Here is a 24,837-nt window from a genome sequence, read left to right on the forward strand (position 1 = left end):
TTGGGAAGAAGGGCTTATCACAGGACGGCTCTTGTGTCGGAGATTTGCTGGCATGGAGGACTCAGTTATTCTCCGCCCTTTGTCCTGGTGTAACCGTCTCACTGTTAAGTTGACGATAGTTTTTCAACTCTTTATGCTCTTGTGACAAAATTGTTATTGGAAGAATCTACGTTACACACGCTTTTAGATGTTTTATCGTGTTTGTTTCTCTTTATTAAGGTATTTTTTGAGAATGGGGGGTAATTCACCAAGGTTATGATACCATAGAAGAACTACAACAATGTGAAGAGAAAAGAAAACACAAGTCAAATGAGCATATTAATGAGAAAACTACTTTAATAGCAATATTATTACCACATAATTCACAAGAAATGGCTAGGAACGTATGTTCCACTTAGAGAAAAATTACAATCGCCCTCCTATAAAGCTAAATATAAAAATAGGTTTTCCTTTGGTCGTTATATCCTCCTGACTACAATACTGCAAACATTCCACTAGATTGAAAACACAATTGCACCGTGTATTGGGAATGAATGATTGTTATATATAAATATCACAAAATTCAGCTGTTAAATTATATCTTACACACGTTGGAAGCATTTATACAACGCAAAAGTGAACAAAATAAATACCAAAACTAAACAGGAACTACTTTCAGAATCGAGTTTGGAGACTACTTAAATTGAAGCCCACGAAATTCCTAAACTAGCAAGCGCAACATTTTACTATAGCTTTGAACGCTTAAAATGTGCAACAAACAAAAACTGTTTTTACAGCCTTGAAAAGAAACGCTCACGGTCATTTTCAATTTTCTACAAATTTCCTCGCACGAAAATTGAATAAATTGTTATTTCTAACTTGTCTGACAATAGAGTTTATGTCGATAGCAAAAATGTTAAATACGATTGATTTGAAGGACGGTATATTCTGCCTTGGTAATAGCGAGCAAGTGCAGGCAAAATCGATTGTCGTAAAAAGCTAAATAATAAACTTGCGGCCTGCCTAGTATTGTGTTATCGGCGAACAGGAAATTCTGTGGGCACAGATACGAACAACAATGTCGTAAAATTTCATTCCGTCTACAAATCTGGGAACCGATTAGGATCCTCCTGAGGAAAAAAAAAAGAACAAGACTTAAGTCACCTGCAGAGAAACAGCTGATCAATCCAGTGCTTAATAACACTGAAAATGACGCGGCAATAATACAAAATTGCGATACACTTTCAACAGACCATATTCGTATTCACGGTATTGGACTGGAACTAGCTTGCAACTGAGGCTAATGCAGGGAGTCTTCTCAAATGCAAATGACATGAGCCTCCATTGCAAGCTAGTGCCAGTCCAACACCTAGAATACCTAAATGGTCTATTCAGCTTCTCTTTACGCCAAAAATCTGACCCTCCCTCCCATCGACTCTACTAAGACAACGTTCTGTTAGCATTTAACGCAATCTTTCCTTGCACATGAAAGATTGCACGACATTCCAAATGAACTGTCTGTTTGGGGCTCCCTCACCCTTCCCCTGAAAACAAATCCTTGAGAGCTTGACAAACCTTGTAATCTCGAGGTATAAAGAACATTGAAGAGGGAATGCTGTTACAGGATTTAAAGTCCTGGAACGTCACACGAGCTGTGATCGTTGGAAACACTGGTATCTCTGTTAAGTGAAATAAAAAGAGAATAACTATGTAAAAGATCAATGAAAATGTCTCTCTTGTATTTCATTTGTAGCCGTTCCGAGTGACCTCACGTAAGGAGAAACATTGCGTGACGACTAAAGAAACGTATGTGAAGGAAACTAACGACTGGCTAACTTCAATAAGTACAAGCCACACCAACCTATTCTGACGGGAAATCCAGCTGGAAGTTTCATTGCCACAAACTCTTTTAACTTGTTGAAATGCTTAAATGGAGCGACAACCTCTAGCACTTTAAGGATGCTATAAAAATGCAAGAAAACTGATTGGCAATCATCTTAGACGTATTTACACTGTAATATAATTAGCAAACATAGTGGAATCCCTTTAGAACGAGAAAAATCTGGGACGAGTCTCAACGCGCAGTCGTTTGAGAGATCTCGAGTTGATCTTCGTCCCAGAATTCTTCTCGCGTCCAAAGTAGCAAATTCAAGGGAAGATACACGTGCATAGAAAAACAAACTTACAGGTCAACAGAAAGAGGGAATTCTTCACTCTGTAAAAGCGTAATAAAGAAAAGAAAAAACAACAGTTAGCTCTATCGAGAACAGAGAGATCTATCGTTCCAGATCAAAAATAAGAAAAAAGATTAAACCAAAACAGATTTACCATCGCTACATGGGCTTTAACAGATTTCCTGTCTTCTTTAAGCACCATTGGTCGGCCTAATGGCGGCAATCTGTGAATGAAATGATACTTTTATTAACACCCACCATCCAATACAATTCAATGGTCTTACCACAAAAGTTTCACTTTGTAAGACAAAAAACTCTCATCTATTAAACCACTAGTTCAAAAGAAAAACACTCAACAAATATCACGAACCCATAAGAAATTTAGCAAGATTAACATTCGCCACTTATCAAAACGAGAAGAAACCCGAGGCGTCTCATCTCGCAGTGGCTTGTGGGATCGTTCCGAGACGAGAATCTTTACTGTCCTTAGTAACCATCCCACAAGCGACTGTGAGATAAGACTCGCCCCAAGACTCGCCCCAAATTTCTTCTTATTTCTAAAGTTAGGTGGTGAATGCGCTAGAATGGAAATTGATTACATGTAAAGGATGGCCAAACTTGCAAAGGTGAATGACGCTCATGTTTTTACACTTTCAACTAGAATTTATCTAATCATTATAAATGATGAGGACATTTCCCGCCTTTTAAAGTTTTGTGCAATACTCAATGTCAGTGCAGTAAATAGCAATTTACCTGTCAGAGTCATACAGCAGGTATTCATCCCATGTCAGGCCAGTTTTTGGTGGTGGATGAAGTGAATTTCGCCGTGAAGTCTGAAAAATATAGTTTAAAAAATGCATGTTTTAACATAAGTATTAGAGGCACTATCAGGAAATTGTAATTTCTCTCACCTCTGGGAGACTGTCCATAATATTTCCACTTCCTTTACTTAGAGTGTCAATGAGGGCCTGTTGACGAAAGATGGATTTTGAACAAACTTAATCATTGCTATTGTTGTGTAGTTTTAGCATCGCAACAGTAACTGTGCGCTATAAAATTACGTACTTTGCATTGTTAATATCTATTTGAAACTACTAACAAAAAAAAAAAATTAAAAGAAAAGTGTGTTGTTAAAAGCTACTAACAAGCAAACAAATAAGGTTTTAAAACTTTCACGACACTCCAAACTCTCCAAACACATAAGGTTTCAAAACTTTCACGACACTCCAAACTCTTACTTGGCGACTAATAATCATGTGCTCTTATCATTTCTTGCGTGAATTGTGTGAAACATTAAATCTTTAATTACAACTGTCCACAAGAGGTTTTGTACACTTGACTACGTGCTTTGTGTTGGAGCTTTTGGCAATGGCTCCTTCAATATAAAGTTGCTTCACTGTGTGACTTGTAAAAACTATAACACACATGCAATATCATTCCTCACTGACCAAACAGACAAAAACGCGCAGAAAAATCTTGCTCAACTTGATCGTGTCCTCAACTCGTGAGAGCTTGTGTTAATTCCCATTTGATTTACCCCAAACAGTGAATGAATATAGAAAAACAGCACACCTTATTTTTGACCACATCCTCCTCTGTCAGGTGCTCCCGCCTGGTGATAAGAAGGAAATCTCAGTAAAATACAGTTACCTCATTCTCTAATTACAAAGCCCAATAATGCTGGGCACGTTAGTGTACTTCATCCAGACTCAGTCATTACCGTTTTCTGGAGATAAGCATCATTCCATTTATGGAGTACACTTCGGACAGGTAGGGTCCAACCATTTCCTATAGAGAAAAATAAAGAAACAGATGTAAAACACAAGACTTCAGTGTATTCAACATGTAAATTATCGGGGCTCATACAGCCATAGATGAAAGTATTTGACAAGGTTCCATAGCACTAGATACTCACTGTTCTATCTGCACGCCAAATCCATCCAGCTTGTGATCGACTAAAGGTGATGGGTTTAGTTGACATCATTGCAGAAACAATGTCACTGCAAAGACGAAATTTTTGAATAATTTTGAGTACGGCAATTAATGACGAAAAAGGTGTAATTAACCAGAGAAGAACCTATTTACAGTCATTCTGAGTCGTGGTTATGTTATACATGTTTATTGTGATTGAAAAATAAAAACCACTACTGAGAATAACTTGGAGAATTTTATTGTGCACTGTTGTGAGGAAAACCAATCAGATATCAAATGACTAGAGCGGTTTTCAACTGAGTGTCATAAAACCAAAACCAAACTGATTAGTAACAAATTAGACTGCTCAGTCAATCTTAAAATGTAGTAAATCCAAAACCAAAGTAATTGCCTGATTACATATATGTACTTTCGAAAACCATTCTAAACTGCACACCATATTAAATTACAGTCTGTACCTTTTTTGAAGAATTCTTGTGGTATTGTAATCTAACTGGTAGAGCTATTGTTCACTGTCAGACATAAGTGTGAAATGACTGGAGGTCATCTCAAAAATAGCTGACCTGAGATTTTCTTGTTTCTTCAAAGTTCCAGGGGAGGATTTAGAAGTGTAACATAATAATTCATTTCAGTGATATTGAGCTATAAAACCTCAAAATAATTGAATGAAGATATGACAATTCAGTCCGTATACGATTTTGCTTAAGCTTGAAGTTTCATACTTCTTTATGTGTAGAGAAATCGTGAATATAGGAAATCATTATCTATAAGAAATGTAGCTTAATTTTAGTAGAAATTTCAGTGAAGTGGCCTCATCGACTATCACCTCATAGAAATACAGAGTGAATAGTCTATGGTAATTGTTAATCATCCATTTGGTTTGATGTATTCATCTGATTGGTAGTGGCAATATGTCAAATTCAAATCGGTGACAAGCCAACAAGATGTATTGTATAAAATGTGAAATAACCAATGAAAACACCTGCTCATTAGAAGGTCAACTTCTTCTTCGATTTCAGCTTCAGTGTCCTGAAAAAAAGAAAAAAAAAAGATCCAGATTGGATTAACATGAGCTGTTGTTCACTCATGTTGTCAACAAAATTACCACCTAGCATACTAATAATGATCACAACCTCAACTGTCTCTTTTTGCCCTCTTAGTAATTACCCTGTAATACTAGAGGGAAGAAAAAAATCTTACTGCATGCAAGATTCCAGATCCAAGCAGTCATTTAAACAATTTTCAAATCTACTGAAAGTTGCTGTCTCTTCCTCTAATACAGTTGACCCTCTCGTTGTAGACACATCAGGCTTTTAGCTGAGATTTGAAAAGCAAGCTTCCAAAATGTGCTATAGGGCCTGCTCAAATGAACAATTTATAAGGCAACACATGAAAAATAAAACAATGTTCTTTAATAAGTGGCCGTCTACAGGATGCCTGGATGTCCATCTGTCTAAAAGCCTGAGACACATCCAAAATAATTATGGACACTGAGCTCTGCCTCTTTGGTGTCTGTATTATAGAGCTTTGAATGTACTAATTAGCACCTGGGGTGGTTATTTAATCTTGAGAGCTGAATGGAGACCAGGAGGGGATACTTAATTTCTTTTTTGACTTTTCTTTCTTTCAGAGAAATTGTGCCTTCACCAGAATATAACAGTAGACTCTGGACATGCTTTATATTGCAGGTATAATGTGAGCTGTTCAGAAACAATGTGAACAACAAATGGATGATATCAATGTACTCTGATGGAGCAGTAGTTGAAAAGGGAACAGGTGGGCTTACACAGCAGAGGGTAATTGAAAAGGACACCAATTGGAATAGGAGTGCTTTTTTTGTAATAAACCATGTTCCAAAGAGTTTGTTCATTGGGAAAGGAGGGCTTCTTGGAAGGAGAAAGCTATATATTTTAAGTATAAAAAGGCATGCAATGCATCCAGAGAGCTATGAAGCTGTAACTCTTTGCACACATTGCTGGCCTATGGTTCTGATAATGTGTAGAGTCTTGCACATTTGGGACTCACAGGCAGTTTCCACAGATCGGGAACTTTCTTCAGTCATTCAAGAAGAAGAAGAAAATGTTTTGTATCTATACTACTAATCTCCTCCAGTGACTTTTCAGCTGACAGCTGGATAGTGCCTCACAACAAGATTCCTGATAGTATTATGCTATAGATCTTCAATGAGACACTTTAAAGGTTAACATAAATTTCAAATGACAATTATCTTTGCCCTTGTTTCTAAAAAGAACTTACCTCTGTCCTAAGTCTTTGAAAGACTTTTTTCTCATTGTCTAACACTGCAAAGGATTGCTTTCCTGCAATGGTGGAGAAAAAATCCAGTTTCAACCAACAAATTTCATGAATGAGATCGGATAAATGCTAATAAATTATAAGCGGATTGTCAAAAATTACTTTTGCCTTGCCACCCATTTTGCATAAATTTGCCAACTTATAAAAAATACATTAAATAGTTACAGTGTAAGACATGTCCTAATGTCCAAACAACCACAAGCCAATATATTGTGCAATGCAAAGTTGTGGTTGGCATTTGATTTACCTTTTTTTTTCTGTCTCTTAATTTATTATTGGCTACAGTAACCCAAAACAATGGAAAATAAAACTAAAACCTCTTTTATACATGAAGGTTTCAGACCAAATGGAATTTAAACCAATGACAATAAAATATACTTAACCCTTTACCCCCTAAGGTGAACGGCAGTTTTTCCCAATTCAGCAAATAAAGACACTCTGCCTGTGTACAATATACCATTTGAAAGCCACTAATCAGCTTATTTAAGAATTGACATCAGCAGCTATGAAGGAGGAAGACATTTTGAGAGAAATTGCTTTAAAATGGGAAAATGAACGACTTCAAAAATGTATCAGTCTTCTACTATATTAGGTATACCCCTAAACTATAGCTTATTCAGCAGCTCTTAGTGCATAGCTTGATATGAAACAAGTCTTGCATTCCATTTGCATCCCGAAAAAGGAACTAAAAACTTCTGGGCGTGGTCAACCATGTCTTGGATGGGAGGGAGTTAAAATTTTATGACTTCAATGAGCAGATCTTCACAAGACAATTTTCATGGCAAAAATTAATAGAAATCTATCAAATATTCACAAAGTTATGACCTTGTGTGCCAATTTGCACTCTTAGGGGGTAAAGGGTTAAGTACCTGAAATCCCAATATTCTTTTAAGATGGCAAATAAAGCAATGCTGTACACATACCTTTTGCATCGCCATTGAAAATAAACGTCAAGTCACCTCGCTGCCACTTCATGTCACTGAAATCTACTAATGTGCTATCCATTCTGTTAAAAAGAAATGTGTCCTCTTTGAGATGAAGATTGCATACTGCCCCAAATAAACGCCTGATCTACAAGGTTTACACCCAGAATTTCTTCAAGGTACCAGCATCTATTTGAGACTGCATTATTTTCACTATATATACATGGTATTTTGCCATCAAACCAGGAACTGATCATGAGAAAAATTTTTACCAACTTAACAGTGAACATCATTGTAATGGTACAACAGTCCAAGTTACATTTATCTTAAATTGAGTGTTCATGTTTCAGTAATTTTGAAATAGAATGATACTTCACTGCAGAAGTCAGTATGACCTAAAATGTATGTACCTAGCATAATGTTATGTCCTCTGTGAGTCATCAAAAATGAATTTCTCTTTACAGTGTTAATATGTTTTCAAGCACACATGTTAAGAGAATCAAGTGAGCCATCACTGGGGAAAAGCCTTCATGCCCCTTAATTGTTCGAACTAACATCACTAGTAATACACAAAAACAGACAAAAAAAAAAATTATTTGATATTTTGAGCTAACCTTTAACTTAGCTGTAAAACTGCAGTGCCATACCGACCTTTTACTTATTCACTAAAATGCAGTAAAGCAGTTCAAAGGATGAAGGACCTAATCTTCATTCCTCCTGTACTCCTTTCCTATTTTGAGCATATCTGAATCTTCTTTATCACGAACAGGTTTAACGTCATACCTTATTGAGCAACCTTTCTTGAACACTTTACAAGTATCTGATGGCAATATTCTGGACAAAAGTGGTACTGCAAAGTGAATGTTTTCAAACAATCCAATGAATGTTGCAAATTGGAATATATTTGAAGCAATGAAAAGATTGGGAAATACATGTAAAAACAAGATTGACAAAAATAGAGTTTGTATGCATGGTTTCTTACAGAGGGTAAGCTTGGGAGACCTTCAAAGTTTGTGAGTACTTCTAAGCGATTAATTATTGAGTTCTCCTAAACTTGCTCTGCTGTAGCATCATAGAAGTTATATTACATGTGGTGGCAGTTTGTTATCCCCTTTTGAAATAAAGGGGATGTGATAAAAATGTCCACTTTGTTAAGTACATTTATCTTCATGCAAAACAACTCAGCCAAGCAAATTAAGACAATAGCGTTATTACCACTGCATAAATTTTTTTATCACATACAACACAAAACATCATGACAGAAGATTTCTTTAGGATATCTGCTAAAGCAACAAAACTCAATTACCCCAGCTTTGAAAATCCCAGTTGATCTCTATATAAAAGTCTCCAAGCTGCAAAGAAGATTCAAGAATGAAGTCAGCTAAATATTATAGTACTGTAGAAGATATTTGTTATTATTGTGATCTCTTTGTTAGACAAAATATTGAAGGGAGATGTTTGTCATTGATCACTCTTGGGAAAACAAACCTCTTGTAATGCAGCAGTCAGTTGAGGTCTTCTTTCTTCCAATGCTTCTCTTGACTGCTGTTTTAGTTTCTTCAATAGAGAGGTGACTAAAAACAAGTAAATAAAAAGTTTAGGGACTGTTTAGTGATATGAACAAACAAGCATGCCACAAAATTGTGAAAGAGGTACATTTATTGTTGAAGCAATGGATGATTTTACCATCTGTTGAAAAACTCAGATGAATAGCCCAGTGCCCAGGGCCCAGAGTAGCTGGCTGAGATTATGATTAGAAGTAGATGATGACAACTGGCTACAAAGACCGCCCTCAACAAACCTGTTTATATAGAGGAAGTTTAACTTTTCAGAGTTAACTTTTAAATCCTGACTCGTATACTGTAAATCCTTGAATTAGTGCCCTGGGCACTTATTTCAAATTTAGAAGAAGATGGGGACGCTTATTTGGGGGGAGGAGGAGGGGGGGGGGGGCACTTAATTGTGGCCTGACATGATCATTTTTGTAATACATAATTTGCGCGTTAACAACAACATAGGCTGTTTATCGACATAAAAAGCTGAAACTAAAGTTTAAATTGGGGCACTGTTAGTACCAGTAATTTTTTTTCTAAATTTAACATGTTCACAAACTGTAACAAGAAATTGTAGGATGCAACTTAGAAGAAAAAAAAATGTTTCCTGTATTATAAAGATGTAAATTACTAATGACTGTATAAAAAACTTGGACCAGAGTGATTAAACACAACAAAAAACTATACATCATTTGTTGATTTGTTGTTGAATTACTTGTCCACAAAGTGGGGGGAGGTGAGGGAACACTTATTTTAAATTTTGGCTGATAGGAGGGGCGCTTATTTGAAGGGGGCGCTTATTCGAGGGGGGGGGGGCCGACGCTAATTCAAGGATTTACGATACACTACCTGATTTACGATAAATTTTGATGAACCCTCACAAAAGAACTTTCCCCTTCCAACTTTTCAGCAATAAGCATGTTTGCCCTGCACAACACAAGTGCAACACATAATAATTATACACTGTACTTAGCTCGGTTATTAGAGTAACCATGAACCTGTACGTGGGAGGTCATCAGTTTGAAATCTGTTGAGGAATTGGACTTATTCTTTGTCCCACAATTGTAATGTAATGAGCAATTTTATCTCACACACACGCAATATTTGTTATAACGGGCTTCTATATTTATTAACAGACATGCTTTTACTCTTTTACAACCACATCAGGAAATAGCTTGGGCTTGTATTCACTAATGCATCAGAACTACAATATGCCCGGTCTGCATGTCAAGACCCAAAAAACCAAAGATATTCTTGTCTATTACACATGTATATTTATAATACACATTCAGGTAAAAAAATTATTCTAATTATCAACTGTAAAAGCTTACTTATTTGTCTGTCCCCATAACTAATGGCTTCAGCCAGAGGACTCCACCCAAAGTTGTTCTTCACCTTTACTGGTGCTCCATGAGCCAACAGTAAGTACACACATTCTAAAATGAAAATGCAATAAGTTAACATAACATGCTGCATAAAATTAAGCTAGAGGTCAGGAATATTATTTTCATTGATACATACATGTACATGTATATGAAGGCACAGTGGTCTTACGGTTAATACTAAACTCTGACCTGTCCAAATTTGAGCCCTGGTTCATTGCGTTGTGTTCTTGGGCAAGACACTTTACTCTCACAGGGTGTCTCTCCCCGTCAAGGTATACAAAAGAGTACCAGTAGAACTGTGATGTACTGTACCTTCTCTAAAGGTAAGGTAGGTAAAGTCTGCATGCGAGCCAAGTGGCCCATCAGGCCGGAGCTTATCCCAGTTTCTGTAGCATGAAGCGACTAGGAGTATTACTACTCCCCCCTGGATGGGATGCTAGTCCATCTAAAGGCTGGTTTTCATTTGTGACAGAGTAGTAGTCAGAGTCATAATTAGACACAGAGTTAATACGATCGGAATACTAATTCTGCTTATGACTCTGTCGCTTATGATCTAATAAAAGCTATCTGTACATTGTCAAAGTCGGAAGTAGAACTGAAAGAATATACCCATCACAATGCTTGATTCCAGCCTTGTGATTGGTTGGTTCTTCTGCTTCTGCTTTCAACTCTTACAATCTAGTTCTCCCTGTATCATGAGTGACAGAGTCATAAACAGAATATTCATTAATCATCATCTAAATCGGGGATCATTAAAATTGACTTTTTGAGTACAGCATTACCTTGGCATAAGAATCTTGCATGACAATAAATTATGAACTTAGATTGAACATTAAACTTTTAGGCATCTTAGTGCTTTGACAAGACATGTTTAAGAACCAAGATGATTCAATCTATCTAGAGAATTCTTGTTTGTCATGCACAACTTCTGACAACTTATATTAAAGGCCTTCTGGCACAAATGCCAGGCCTATGGAAAACCATCCCCTCTCTTTGGCAGCGAAATTTACACTCTGTTACTTACCTCTATGTCCCAAAAGAACTGCCAAATGAAGAGGTGTATTACCTAAAGGAAAAAAAATCATCACAATAAATAAGAAGCCATGTACATGCTATTAAAGTACAGGGTCTTATAATAACTTTGAACTTTTCTCAAAATTATCAATTGAACTTGTTTAATTTACCCAGCACCTAAGGTGAGCCTGTTTTGTAATTTGCTTGTCTTTTGGTTGTTTTGCTGTGCTCTCACTCAACCTATTTGTGAGATGTCAAGGGTTGATAGATGAAGGGATTCAGGTGAAGAGAGGCTTACAAGGTTGGAAATTTTCATGCCATAAAATGTGAAGTCCTGGAGAGATCACCACAGAGATTGGAAAACAAATGCACAGGTCTAGACAGTAGGAAAGGGTGAATAAAAAACTATACACAACAGAAAAAAAAAATTAATTATTTCTTCAAATTTCAATGAACTGCTTATATTTTAGAACAATAGCTATCTACTTTCTTTTATATAATACGTCAAGTTATGCCACATTTTAATTGGTTCTTACTTATAATGATATGTTGGAGGCCGGGCATATAGATAATGTTATAAACAGTTTTTTTTGCTTCTTTATTACATATTTCACATAGATTCCATGTTGCCATGCGTCTGTTCAGTTACAGATCACAGAAGATGTCAAAATGTGGTAAGAACATCAGTGGCACACTCAGCTAACAGCTTGTGTGCCACTTTTTTGTTCTTACCGCATTTTGACATCATCTGCGTGGTAATTATATTCTAGACCTTCCCAGACCAAAAACAACTAGTTATGGTCTGCACTCTTTTTCATACTTAGCTAGTAAAATATGGAACTCTCTCCTGGACACTTACAGGACATCTGATTTTCTTCAATTCAAGCAAAAGATCCTTAAATATGAGGCCTTTCCACGGTGTAAATATATATAGTGTATAAATGGTATAGAATTGTAATTGTATTTCATTTTATTTTATTTTATCTATTTACTTTTTCTTTCTAATATTTATATCTCTCGAAGATATTAGCTAACAAGCTACTCTGTAAATTCGAGGTTAAATAAAGTATATGTATGTATGTATGTATCTGTGATCTATTACTGAACAGAGTCAGACGCATGGCAACGTGGAATCTTTGAAATTGTTAAGTGCGAAAAAGTAGCTAAACATTATTTTTGTTAGACAAAAAGAAATTAATCTTTAACCAATCAATTTTAAGCTTCTTCAAGCTTCTTGTTTGCTAGCAGATTACAATAGGTAGTTAGCTTAGTGCATAGAAATAAAACAGATGACTAAGATTTTCCCATAACACGATTATCTACCCAAGTTCAGGAAATTCTGCAGAGTTTACTAGGCCACAAAATCCATGCAAACCTTCTCTTTTAACTTTTTCGTCTGACAACAGTATATCATTGCTTTTCATCTTGATTATACACCAATGTAGTACGTACTACAATACTTTTTATTATTATATTGGTCCCCTCCAATCCAGTGAATTGTACAACATAAACAAAACCTGCAGTAGTTTCCTTTGACATTTTGTCCCTTGAGAAACACTAGTATACGCGTATAATTGTACATGCTTATATCATATCACCAGTAGAAAAAGGCAAATAATCATTGTGTCGACGCCATCGTCACCCGTTGATCACTAGAAATCACAATTCATTATTGATGAGTATTTTCAACTTTATAAGGTAAACAATCACTACCGTCAAGTGAGTGCCAAAATTTATAAGCTCAATATAAAGCTTATATAAACAATGCTTCAGCTCCTAGTACGATTTTACTGAATGTTACCAACCAAGTTAAACTTACATTCCTGGGGAAGAAGCCGTTAGCGAGATCACAAAGTCAATTTGCAATTGGCCAAGAGATACCGTCTGAGAACCATATTTCACTGATGAAACATAGAAAGCCTGCAAGTTGGGGCAAATTAAATATCGTCTGGACGCAATTTATAATGTTGTTCTCTTGCACAACCCTTCACTGCTCTTCCGGCCATAAAAACCAGTAAAACGCAAATTTTTTTTGTCGGGAGTTAGCTACTTAAAAAGTGTTCGACACGCGTATCTGCTTGCGAATAAAATTAACAATTCTCATCAAACATTGCTTGGCATAAAACTAAGCGTGGCCGCGGTTGTACTTTTCGTAACCTGCCAGCCGGCCGGCCGGCGGTCGATGGGCGGCAAAGAAAACACGCTGTTTGACACGCTTAAATAAAATCACGACAAAAAGAGTTCCTTACCATGAACATCTCTTTCTTCTATATCGCAGTTACGCAAACAGCCCGAAACCTTCCGCAGATTTCCCTCAAAAACCGCCTTATGGAGGGGAAATCGATCGCATAACGACTCCATTACTGCTCGGAGCAGCGTTACTTATGCCATGATGACGTTAGAATGTCCCATGATTCATGGAAAGGCGAGCAATCATGGTGGACGCTGTGCAAAGAGCTCGGCAAAGATGGAAGATTTTAGCGTCAGTTATAAAGAAGCAAAGTCTAGACAAAGAGGATAATGAAATATCTGTACGTAGATTTGAAGGATTTAACTTGTTTTCTAAACATGTTGTTCACTTTGACAACGAATGTGAGGCTGATTATGAATGGCTGGACTATCGGCATGACAGCATCGCTGATCAATCATTGTTCATAAAGCAACGATGTAGAAAAGTCATCCTAGAAGATTTAACTGGTTTTGACAACACTGGAAACGTGTGTTTGTGGCCATCAGAAGAAGTACTAGCTTCTTATGTGCTAAATCAGAAATATCAGTTTGATGGGAAGGCAGTTTGTGAGCTTGGCGCTGGGATGACAGGCTTGGCTGGGATTTTCTTAGCTTCAATTGGAAATCCTTCGAAAGTACTACTAACGGATGGTAATTCTGACTGCGTGGAAAATATGGAAGCTATTATTTACCAAAATAAGCCATTGTTCGGTTCAACTGATGTGTCATCTCAAAGGTTACTGTGGGTTGAAAATAGTGATCTCTCTGATCTGGAATCACAGTTTGACTTAATAATCAGTGCAGATTGTTTATTTTTCACTGAGAGTCACTCTGGCTTGCTTTATGTTATAGAGACTCTTCTTAAAGACAATGGTTCTGCCATTATTATTGCACCACAAAGAAAATATACACTTAAATCATTCTGCAGTAAGGCAGTTTCCCAGTTTAGTGTGGCTGAAATTGAAAATTACGACTCAACTATGTGGGACAGACATCTCATGGCAAAGAAGCAGGACCCAATGTATGATGAAGACATACATTACCCAGTACTACTTCTACTCTCAAAGAAACAGAACAACAGTGTCTCCTGACAATGTGAAATTTATTCTTACTATAATTCAATGGTTATTTACAGGAGAATAATGTACTGATTATTATAGACTTGAGTTTTGTAAACCTATTCCTTGACATTCAATAATACATTCTTTCGTGTCAGAATTCTCTTGAACCTTGAACTTTGCCTAAAAGAAAAGAATAAAAATCAAAATTTGTAAATTAACAACTACATTGTGCAAAGGAAAATTATTAACTTGTCCAGGCCACCCTTTAGGAGAAAAGGAGCCATTTCACTGACCTGTTGCCTTTTTTATTCGCTTTTTTCATGTCCAAAGTGAGTAATATAAGGAATATTAAAGGTTATTTAATAATTTAATGTTCTTTTTTCATGTACCAACTAATTAAAAATCAGGAAGACTTACAGCTACATGCACATGTAAGCAATGGATGAAATCCACTAAATCAGCAAAAACACTGAACCTGGCTATAAACCTGAATCTGTCTTGTTTACAAACACAACATAATGACTCTAGCCAAACCTTCAAACCCAGATTGTTTGATTCAGAGTCCAGAGCACTAGCCAATGATCAACTTAAGCCACTGTGCCACCCAGGCACCATCAGTGACCTGCTAGGCTAATATTTGCCAATTATTAGATGCATACAAGTACTTCCTAGTATCTTGTTCCAGTTGCAGTAAACTTAGATTAAAACTATCAAATGACTGCATTTGCCCTGAGATGAAGTGTTTGCACCTTGCTACAAAATGAGGTAAGATGGAAACACTTCCTAAGATTAAGAACCTTACTACAGTGTATATACCTACTTTCATAATTTTCTCAGCCACGTGAATTGCTGTTTGTGTATGCATTGTGAGTGGTCCACATCTGATCGATGAGTGACCTGCAGCCAGTGCCATAAATATGATTAACTGAAGATAAATGAAAAATAATTGAAAACATAAGGTTGGTAATAATTAATAAGTTGCAGCGTAAAAAGGTCAAGTCTAACTGCTGGCTCCTTGAGCTGGAAGTTATCCTCAGATTCAGAAGCACAAGATGTGTAAGAATATTTCTAATCTCCTAGTAAGGATGGAGTGCTAGTCCACTACACTGGTCCAATAAGGAGTAACCTCTGTATCGAATTCACTGGTACCCATTTGTAGAGCGGGGCAGAGCAGAATGCTCCAATTAGCTTTCAAAGCTAAAATCTTACAGTTCATGAGGATGATGATGATGATGATGATGAGAATGTTGATGATGATGATGATGGAAAGAAAGTAAATTTGGCCAATGGCTCGGGGCTAATAGATTTCACAGTCAGGCTTGTGGATAATCCATCTTTTGCTTGTCCAACATGCAATTGAAGCTTTTTGGCTACTGCTTGTTACAAATTTCTTGGGGCTAGTGAGGATGACTTTTTTTGCAACATTCACCTGATCTTGAAGATGTTCATCAACACAGCTGTCATATTGAAGATTATTTGTCAATTCATCCACAGCATTCCGGGCTACTTCCTCTGCTGGTACACCTTCAGATGGCAAAACAAACAAACTTGGTCAAGTGTTCAGATCTATGATGTTTGTCAGGCATATGAGAATTTACAGGCTTTCCTTGACTTTGAGATTCACAGCTTCCTTTTTCTATTTTCTTCACCAATGAATTATTTTTTTCAACTTTGGTACCCACAGCCATAGTCAGTCTAAAATGTTTAGTGGCAGTATCACAAAGATACCTCTTGTATTTTTTCTTACAGGGACTTGAATTAAATAAATAGATTTAAATTTTTTTAGCAAGGGAAGTGCCTTAGTTTGCCTGTTGGTATCAATGTCCAGCCTGGGTACCTGTTGGACTTTGCTCACTGAGAACTTTCCAATACAAATTCAGAGTGGAAACTACTGGAAAAGTCTTATTACAAAGAGTCTAACAGGTGCAAAGGAGAGAAAAGTCAGCCCTTAATACCTACAACTCACTCCGAAATGGCTATCCCATTTCGCAAGTTAATATTGACAACAAAAGATCTTTACTGATGAAATTCTCTTGATATTAAATCACCTTTCCTTCCAATTGCTGAGCCAGCCATTCTACATCCAGTTGTAGATTCAGCCATCACCCTGAAAATATTTAGGTCATGACTGAACAGAACAAAGTTGAACCTGCTATTTTAAACTCTCAGGGGAAGCAAAACATAGTTCAAAAGAGTGGGAGTCCAAAATAGCGATCATAATAAATAATAATTGAAAGGCAAATCCAAGGAAAATGAGAAATTTGAAATAACAAGTAGCACTTGCAACTTAATTAATAGCAACTTGCAACACGGTGGTAATACATGTACATACAACAATGTTTTTCAACTTGCAATGCAACATTGCTGCGCTACTAGTTGGCAGGAAAATGTTTCTTGCATTACCTGGCCTAGATACAGGTTTAAATCTTGAAATGATTGAATTATTTTGTAAATGAATTAACATACGATAAATAATAAGCAACATAATAAATTTTTAATAACAACCTAAGTTAATAACTAACATTATTCCAGTTCCATTTCCATGTGCTTTGTCGGCAGATTCTTGGACTGGCTCTACATTTATTTGAACATCTGGATACTTTTTCTTCAACATCCTGTGAGCTTCTCTGGCCATTGTTTGAGCTATCTATCATTGATAATCGATATCATGTATCAGGTGTGCAGTAAAATAGTTCAAAATAGTGGGAGTTCAAAATAGCGATTCATAGTAAATGATTGAAAGGCAAATCCAAGGAAAATGGTTTTGAGTTCGAAACAATGGGGAATTTGAAGTAACTAGTAGCAACTTGCAACTTAATTAATAGCAACTTGCAACATGGTGGTAATACAACAACACTTTTCAACTTGCAATGCAACATTGCTGCACAACTTGTTGGGTATGCATGTATCAGGTGTCCAAGAAAATGAGAACAGACTCAGTATATGTGGGGAAAGTTTGGGCAAGGAATGTACTGACAAGGCTAGGATTTAAAACCATTATATAGCTGTGGCTAGTAAATTTAGTATTCAGTCTGCTGTACTGTCTTTGTTTTACAGTGGATAACATACTACCGGTAGTTCATGTATCAGGTGTCCAATAAAGTGAGAACAGGTTCATCAAATGTGGGGAAAGTTTGGGCAAGGACTGTACTGACAAGGCTCAGATTTAATACCATTATATAGATGGTAGTGATTTTAGTATTCAGTCTGGTGCACTGTTTTTGTTTTATAGTGGATAGCATGTCTACAAACCTGGAAAGGAAGTACACCAGCGACAAAAGCACAACCAGTTATCCTGACTAAGGATCCTCTCTCCAGCAACTGTAATGGCTTCAGCTGCTTAACTGGCTTCACTTTCACATGAATCTCTCCTCCTCCTTTGGGATAATAACCTCTTGTGCAAAAAGATTGCAACAATAAATTAAACAAATTACAATAAATCAACTAAAATAAAATTTTGATTATTTGTTTTCTCAATTTGCTCCTTGCAAGTAATTTACAAGTTCAGATTTTGCTTATGAGAATTAGATTGTGTAATGAGCTCTGTAGACTAGCATTCCCAAGAAAGAGTACTTATAAATGAACCCAACTCTGTTAATACTGTTCTGGAAATCCATCTTCCATAAATGTAAGTTCATGAATAGCCTACACAACACCAGAGTACTAGAAATGGGCCAATATTTTTTGAGGGTGGGAAGGGGTGCTAGAAAATAACTGAATGAGAAAAATTCCTCTACAAGAAAAAGTGTCAAAGGACATTATGCAAGAAATTGGTGCAAATCAAAATATTTCTTCAATGAACTGCTGCTGAAAAAGAATTGTTGTTCAGATAGCATAGCATCAAGCAACTACATTTAATCTTGACTCCTTTTAGATGTGATGCTAGTAAGTCTGTAAATATAATCAGTAACTTCAAAGTGTCAAGTAAAACAACTGTTAAACAGTTAAAGAATGTAAGTCCATTACAATTTGTCCCCTATCCCCACTTCCCTGGAAAATTTGTCATGTAGCTCTAAATGTCAGTTAAGGTGGCTTACTACATTTTTGATGAAGTCTAAATGCACAACTTTTAATTCTCTTGACAAATGTTCCACGTTGTTATTCCTTTCTCTGTTTACTGTTTGATTAAGTTATTTACCATTATATATGAAATTTGACAATTTAAACCTAAATAAATGGCCAAGATGAATGACCGAGTGCCTAAGAAGAGACTGGGCAGGAGTAGGTTTAACAATGTTTTTCTCAAAATTTACCTATATGAACCCACCTCAAAATTTCAGGAATTAGAAATTGGCTGTGATTAAATATTCATGAAAAGTAAAATAAAAATCTGTCCTACAGATTTTTCGCAAACTAAGAAATTGTGAAATTTTGCCTGATTCAAAACTAGATCAACATCTGTCTTATTGTCAATATTTTTTTAAAATCTGGTTCTAAATGCAACTCATCCCTACAAATCAACTGTCAAAATTTCATCATGGGTTGTGCAGTAGGTTTTCGAGCAATCTTGGATCAAAGACTAGCTTTTACAACCTTGAACGAGAATTGAACTGCGCATGCCTTTTATTTAAGTGCAAACTCATGTGACACCATGAATCTTGTGCGCAAAAGCAAGTCTCGAGAAAATTAGAACTCTTTTACCAGCTGTTTATCAACCTTTTATGTCATATTTTATTGGTCGTAGGCTTTAATACACGTTTCAATTAAGCAGTTTGAAACTGTCGCTACATACACCAAAGTGGTTTGATGCAATTCAAGTGCTTAAGTTGTTCTTGTTTCTTCTGAGGGTTACTTTTGTTATTTTTGCAAGCATGACTAAAAATGAGGTCTGACAGGAAATTGTAGCACATGCTACCGAGTCTCAGAAAAACTGTTAATAGTAGGCCACCTTAATTGGCATTCATTACATCCTTAGATGAAAGGAGGCCTATTATGTAAAAATAATGTTGTTTTGATTAGCTATCACAGTTAAGTTGTAAACCCATATGATGATGATGATGATGATGATGATGATGATGATGATCTTATCAGATTAACTAACCTTCTTACAATGTCACAATCAAACTCTACGCCCAACCTTTTTACAATGGGCCTAAAAACCTGTAGAGGGTAATTAAAAAATCTACTAACAAACATACATTATTATTCAATTAATAGTCATAAATATGCTTAACATTTATTAGGTACAGTACTTTGAACATGACTAACAAAGTAAGGTGGCTGATAGATGGGAAAATATCATAGTTTGCAAACAGATATAATAATTGCTGAACAAAATTAGGTAGTAAATCAAGAGGATAATTGGCCATTTCCCTTGTAATTAGATCTGAGACTCTCAGCTTAGCTGCTGTATGCTATGGAAACTAGTAAGAGTTGAGAACCATCCTCTAGAAACCTCTACCTCACAAAGTATCAGCTTTACTCAAACCCATTACCACTTGGACCTTTGGAAAGGTTGATTTCTAATCAGTAATTATGAACCAGACTACTGTAAGTTGGACAATGTATTGCAGTATATTTGCCTAAAATATTTTGGTCAAAAATTGAAACTTACAATAACTTACCTCAGTCATATACTCAATTGGTGGTGCCATTTCTGCATTTGTCCCTCCCTTCAGAATCAATTTAGATACTTCAGGTGCATATAACAAACAAGGTAGAGCCAACTGCATTAGCAGACAAACACTTCTGCATATTCAAGAAAAACAAAAATACTGTTTAATATTTTTCTTGTATATTTGTATATAACTTGGAAAGTGTCTCTACTATTGAGCCCAGACATCTGTTGAAATGGCTTTTTTTCAGGCCCTTTCACGCACTGTTGGTTTCATTCATGTGATTCCAAAAAAAGTGATCATGAGATGACAAACATCTCTTGGCATGAATGCAGTTGCAAATTCCTCAAAAGTTCCAAATTCAAGGCAAACCTCCACCATGCGATGGATTTTACATCTGTTGAACTCTCCTCTGTAACATATCTTGGATTGCATCTTACTACAAAGTGCGAAACTCGAAAAACTTGCAAAAAAACTCCCCTAATGGCAGAGACTCACTCATCACACGATCATGAATTCGTCATCAGGTGATCAATTTTTTTTAAACTTGTGAATGAAACCAATGGTGCTCACAACGGCCTGAAAAAAAAAGCCATTTCAACAAACGTCTGGGATCAATAGTAATAATTCTTACTAGCTATGTACAACAATGTTTAACCAGCTTTCTGCAAATACTCTCAATTAAGTGACAGTTGCTTAGAATCACAGGATAACCAGAAGTACAAAATGAATCCCAGCAATTAAGCTGTTGTACTGTGAGTCTTGACACCCTGTGTTTAAACCAATACAACTGACATGTAGTTCACCTACTTACCCAGCTGTTTGAGTATCTGCAGAAAATGTCCCAGATCTAATACTTGAAGGAAGGAGAGTCACTGATGTGGAACCAATTTTGTCACCATTAAGTTTTCCAGAAGTAATGTTTCGAACAAGCTGCAGCCCTAAAACACATATTACTTTGTACTTAATAAACAGCTGTTAACATTACTTTGGTATCAGGGTATCTATGGGCATGCACATGCCTTCAGCTGAAAATTGTTTTGAAAACTTTTGACAATAATGCTGGGAGTGAACACTATCAAAAGGGATAAGCAATACTCCAGCTGATGACACTTTGTACTCAATGAGGGTCCACAATAGGTTTGGTGGGATGCGGGATTTGGCCTTTCTTCATGGTGATATTCAGGATTTGGGCTGAAAACAGGGGCGGGAAGCAGGAATTTCAATTATGAGCGGGAGCAGGATTTTGTGTTTTTATAGGGTTGTGATGCTAGATTCACAAGGGGAACAGAATGGGATACAGGGTTTCAATTCTTACATGACTTCATAAATTGGCCAGCAAAAAACCCCATGAGCTGGCAGAAATGATCCCTCTGTGCGTATAGCTGTGTCAGGTTTCAAATAACTAATAGCAACGGCTCTGTACCTTGTCAGGTTTTGTCAAACGTGAATGAGGTTTTTAAGTCCTATTGTGATCTTTTAACATCAATGACATCTGTCAGCTTTTCTGTCATTTCGACGCTTGTGTCTGTAATTTTGACTTCCTGATCCTTTCTAATTTTTCTAAACTTTTGACCTTTTCTAGAGCGTTTGGCTTGTTTTGGCCAATTATGGCCACATCGGATGGTGGTGATAGTGATTTACCAAAAAAAGTATGCACCATTATAAATTGCATCACCATATATTATGAGAATGGCGTGAGCAGGAACACCTTCCTTCAGAAAGAAAAGTTCCGTTCCCAGCTTTTAAGTAATATATCAAACACAAGAGATAGTGTTTCATTGGGATATCCAAACACCGAGAAGAGAGTTGAAAATATGACACGCAGCGAAGTATTTTTCATGAAATTTGAGGTGTTTGGATAGCCAATGAAACACTGTCTTGAGTGTTTGATAATTATCTTCTCAACTGAAACAAAAACTAAGGAGTAAATGGAGAAGTAAACTCGTCAAATCTATACTTATTAAGACCGGGTATCCAAACCTCCTTCATGGTTGTGATTTTCTTTGTTTTAACTTGATGAGTTCAATTTAATCAATTTGAGAAGGAAAGTGAAGACACCTTAAGCTTTGAAAGAAACTGTAAGGTGTGTTTACTTTATAAACCTTGTGTACATTTCAGGGAGTGAACAATCTTTTTCTTTCACTGGGACATGAAAAAATGAAAACAAAACAGCAAAACGTTTACAGAACGAAATGTTACAATCATTTGTAACATAGTAAATGGTTTGAAACCAGGTATATCAGTAGTTTGTATAGTGTGATCGTCCAGGTGAGGGTAGTTCTGAAAAGAACTGTTGTTGGTGACTGGCGTTCCGACAAACTGAGCGGAGGTCATCTTCAGAGTCAAGTGAATAGTGTTTGTCAGTCCATGATGTTATAAGTCTGGTCCGTTGAAAGAGATTTGTCAGTTTAGCCATGATAGTATTGGCTGAAAGGCTTTACACGAGCCTTAATTTCCCGCAATATCATCATGGCTAAACTGACCAATTATTTTCAATGGACCAGACTTATAATATCATTGCCTGACAAACACTATTCACTTGACCTGAAAATGACTTCTGCCAAGGTTGTCGAATGTCAGTCACCAACAACAGTTCTTTACAAAAATGCCCTCACCCGACACCCGGACAATCACACCATATGAACTACAATCATTTGTGTTTAATTATCTGCTACCCATTGCATACATACAGGTAAGACTTTTATGATCTTTTATGATATTTGTTTTTAAAAAGTTTGTGTTAATTATCGATTTAACAAATTAAAAATTAACATAGAAACGTCTTTGAAAAGTAAGCGGGATCAGGATTTCCAGGCAAAAAAGGGCGGGATGGCAGGATGAACAGGAAAAAATGGGCAGGAAAGCGGGATCTGAGAACCCTATAATGAGCTGAAACTAGAGATATCTGCCCAGACTGATAACTATCTGCTTTGTTAAATCCTCATATTTGAAGACTCTAAGGGCATGGTAACAACAATATTCGGCTGAGAAACCGCTGACAGTCAACCAACAGATGGCTAACTGTCACCCAACAGTTGGCAGTTGGTCAGCCGACAAGCAGCCAACAGATGACCAACAATATCTCTTGGAAACTGTTCTTCACTTTTACTGACAGTATCATACCTAACACTTAATGACTGGTCCCGAGGGGAACAGAGAATTTTGTTCCTCTCGAATCTCAATGTTTCCCTTGACTTCATCTTGGGAAACATTGAGATTCTCGGGAAACAAAATTCACTGTTCCCCAAGGGACCAGTCATTAAGTGATTTGCTATATAGCAAAATAAATGGGTCAAACTGGTGGAAAACAAATTATCACTTTATTGATAAATGATGCACAATATTTCGCGGGAAACAGTGAACTGTTTCCTGTTTGAAGTCATAGTTTTCACAATGTTGCCTACTAATGGCATTTGGCGCGAAACAGTTTCATTGTTAGATGTCATGTGAACATGAACTAGCCAATGAATGGGTGCACTGTAGCAGGAAAAACACTAGCTATGTAACAATTTATGTTATTCAGTACCAGTCATATGTTGAGGTCTCAGCCCTGGTGTAGATCTGCCTGCTCTGATATTTTGGACACAAACCGAAGAATTCAACAGGCAAGCAAAGCTCACTGCATTCCTGAGGATTTGACCACCCTAGAAAAGACAAATGCAAAGGAAGAGCTAAGTACTACAAGTAGTTTACTTTGATTAATAGCTAGCTCATTTGGTCTGACCTGTGATTTGGTATGAAATGTAGTTTGAGTTCCAAACACAAAAATAAAATATCTACCATTTGTCAACCAACCAATCTCATTAAAATAAAGTTTTTTTTCCCAAGAGGATCATACATTTTCTACATTACGACTTAAGCTTGCATTACAATACAAATGTATGCATTCCCTTTGGAAAATGATGACGGTCCCACTTGCGTCGCTCTTCATAACAAGTCAAGTTACATTTAAGGTCTCTACTTTCGGGCATTGCTGATATTAAGCCGATAAATTCTATTGCTTCTTTCGAAAAGTGTTTCGAAGGGTCGCGTTATCCTGTAGACCGCGCTTTAACTTTACAGCACAGTTTTTTTCCCGGAGTATTTGGTTTGGCTCGAAGAACGTGTTCTGAGTTGAAAGAGCAGTCAACTTCTTCAACCTTAACTTCTCTTTACATTACCCCTTCCATTATGCTGCCGTCAATCATTATAGTCCCATTTGAACATTCTTCACTGGAAGCCATTTCCAAAACTTTTTCTCGACTTTGGGAGCTCAGACTTTCTGCGAAAACAGACAGGCGGCCGTCTAACCGATAAAAAATTGGGACGAGAAGTAACAATGTAACCACGCCTCTCTTTCAAAGGAGACTAGAAAACAGCTGTTGTTGGTCTCATTAACAATTAGATTATGAGCTCGAGATTTGACAGATTTCTATGAGGTGATGTCACCACATAGAAATCGAGAACGAATAATCTAATTGTTTTAGTAGAATTCTAACTGAAATAAACGCAAATAACGGTTTCTAATTATCTTTCTACGCATTATTGAACTTTACGCGTTAGCAAAATCGCACGCTTTGAATTGTCCTTGGTAAATTTGTTGTTGTTTACGCGCGTGCACCATTTCAAGTTTTTAAAGTCAAGAAACCCCTAATGCCCCTCTTTTAGTCTTCTCAGGGATTTAATTATCCATTTACATCTAAACTTTCTTCCAAAACTTCGGAAAAACGATAAAAA

General features: G+C 36.6%; 3 protein-coding genes across 4 annotated transcripts; 1 reads left to right on the forward strand and 2 right to left on the reverse strand.

The window, feature by feature from the left end:
- Window positions 1-318: 318 nt before the first annotated feature.
- On the reverse strand, window positions 319-13,682 carry LOC110046790 (ankyrin repeat domain-containing protein 13C-like). Of its 2 annotated transcripts, none has more exons than XM_089286697.1 (19): window positions 13,523-13,682; window positions 11,284-11,325; window positions 10,206-10,310; window positions 8,810-8,895; window positions 8,628-8,673; window positions 8,105-8,171; window positions 7,322-7,404; window positions 6,342-6,403; window positions 5,068-5,114; window positions 4,069-4,153; window positions 3,874-3,941; window positions 3,726-3,765; window positions 3,065-3,121; window positions 2,907-2,986; window positions 2,308-2,377; window positions 2,166-2,194; window positions 1,841-1,941; window positions 1,555-1,658; window positions 319-1,109 (listed from the first exon to the last, which is right to left on the reverse strand). In XM_089286697.1, exons 1-19 carry the CDS (start codon window positions 13,632-13,634, stop codon window positions 1,080-1,082), a joined length of 1,314 nt encoding a protein of 437 aa, XP_089142823.1. In that variant the 5' UTR covers window positions 13,635-13,682; the 3' UTR covers window positions 319-1,079. The 2 variants fall into 2 exon arrangements, with proteins under 2 accessions (XP_089142823.1, XP_089142824.1); XM_089286698.1 differs by lacking the exon at window positions 13,523-13,682 and adding an exon at window positions 10,869-10,947.
- Window positions 13,680-14,934, forward strand: LOC110046810 (calmodulin-lysine N-methyltransferase-like). The gene has a single exon (XM_020752521.2). It carries the CDS (start codon window positions 13,691-13,693, stop codon window positions 14,591-14,593), a length of 903 nt encoding a protein of 300 aa, XP_020608180.2. The 5' UTR covers window positions 13,680-13,690; the 3' UTR covers window positions 14,594-14,934.
- Window positions 14,586-24,438, reverse strand: LOC110046811 (RNA 3'-terminal phosphate cyclase-like). Its single transcript, XM_089286699.1, has 11 exons — window positions 24,282-24,438; window positions 23,648-23,765; window positions 20,933-21,059; window positions 20,128-20,251; window positions 19,605-19,663; window positions 17,816-17,957; window positions 17,086-17,210; window positions 16,612-16,670; window positions 15,993-16,087; window positions 15,384-15,488; window positions 14,586-14,743 (listed from the first exon to the last, which is right to left on the reverse strand). Exons 1-11 carry the CDS (start codon window positions 24,342-24,344, stop codon window positions 14,657-14,659), a joined length of 1,104 nt encoding a protein of 367 aa, XP_089142825.1. The 5' UTR covers window positions 24,345-24,438; the 3' UTR covers window positions 14,586-14,656.
- Between the last annotated feature and the right edge of the window lie 399 nt (window positions 24,439-24,837).

Source organism: Orbicella faveolata, unplaced genomic scaffold, assembly GCF_042242905.1.
Source record: "Orbicella faveolata isolate gen_17 unplaced genomic scaffold, um_ofav_v1 contig_14, whole genome shotgun sequence".
Lineage (NCBI taxonomy): Eukaryota > Metazoa > Cnidaria > Anthozoa > Scleractinia > Merulinidae > Orbicella > Orbicella faveolata.

What these genes read in the sequence shown, in the direction of transcription:
- LOC110046790 (XM_089286697.1), bottom strand. Translation starts at nt 13,634, where the DNA reads ATGGAGTCGTTATGCGATCGATTTCCCCTCCATAAGGCGGTTTTTGAG. An exon ending in CTGGGATTTTCAAAGCTGGG is followed by an intron (nt 8,172 to 8,627) that starts GTAATTGAGTTT and finishes TTCACTTTGCAG; the next exon opens with TACCACTTTTGTCCAGAATA. An exon ending in TTTCAATGGCGATGCAAAAG is followed by an intron (nt 6,404 to 7,321) that starts GTATGTGTACAG and finishes CCACCATTGCAG; the next exon opens with GAAAGCAATCCTTTGCAGTG.
- LOC110046810 (XM_020752521.2), top strand. Translation starts at nt 13,691, where the DNA reads ATGGAAAGGCGAGCAATCATGGTGGACGCTGTGCAAAGAGCTCGGCAA.
- LOC110046811 (XM_089286699.1), bottom strand. Translation starts at nt 24,344, where the DNA reads ATGGCTTCCAGTGAAGAATGTTCAAATGGGACTATAATGATTGACGGC. An exon ending in CAATTGAGTATATGACTGAG is followed by an intron (nt 19,664 to 20,127) that starts GTAAGTTATTGT and finishes TACCCTCTACAG; the next exon opens with GTTTTTAGGCCCATTGTAAA. An exon ending in ATGAACATCTTCAAGATCAG is followed by an intron (nt 15,489 to 15,992) that starts GTGAATGTTGCA and finishes ATTTATCTTCAG; the next exon opens with TTAATCATATTTATGGCACT.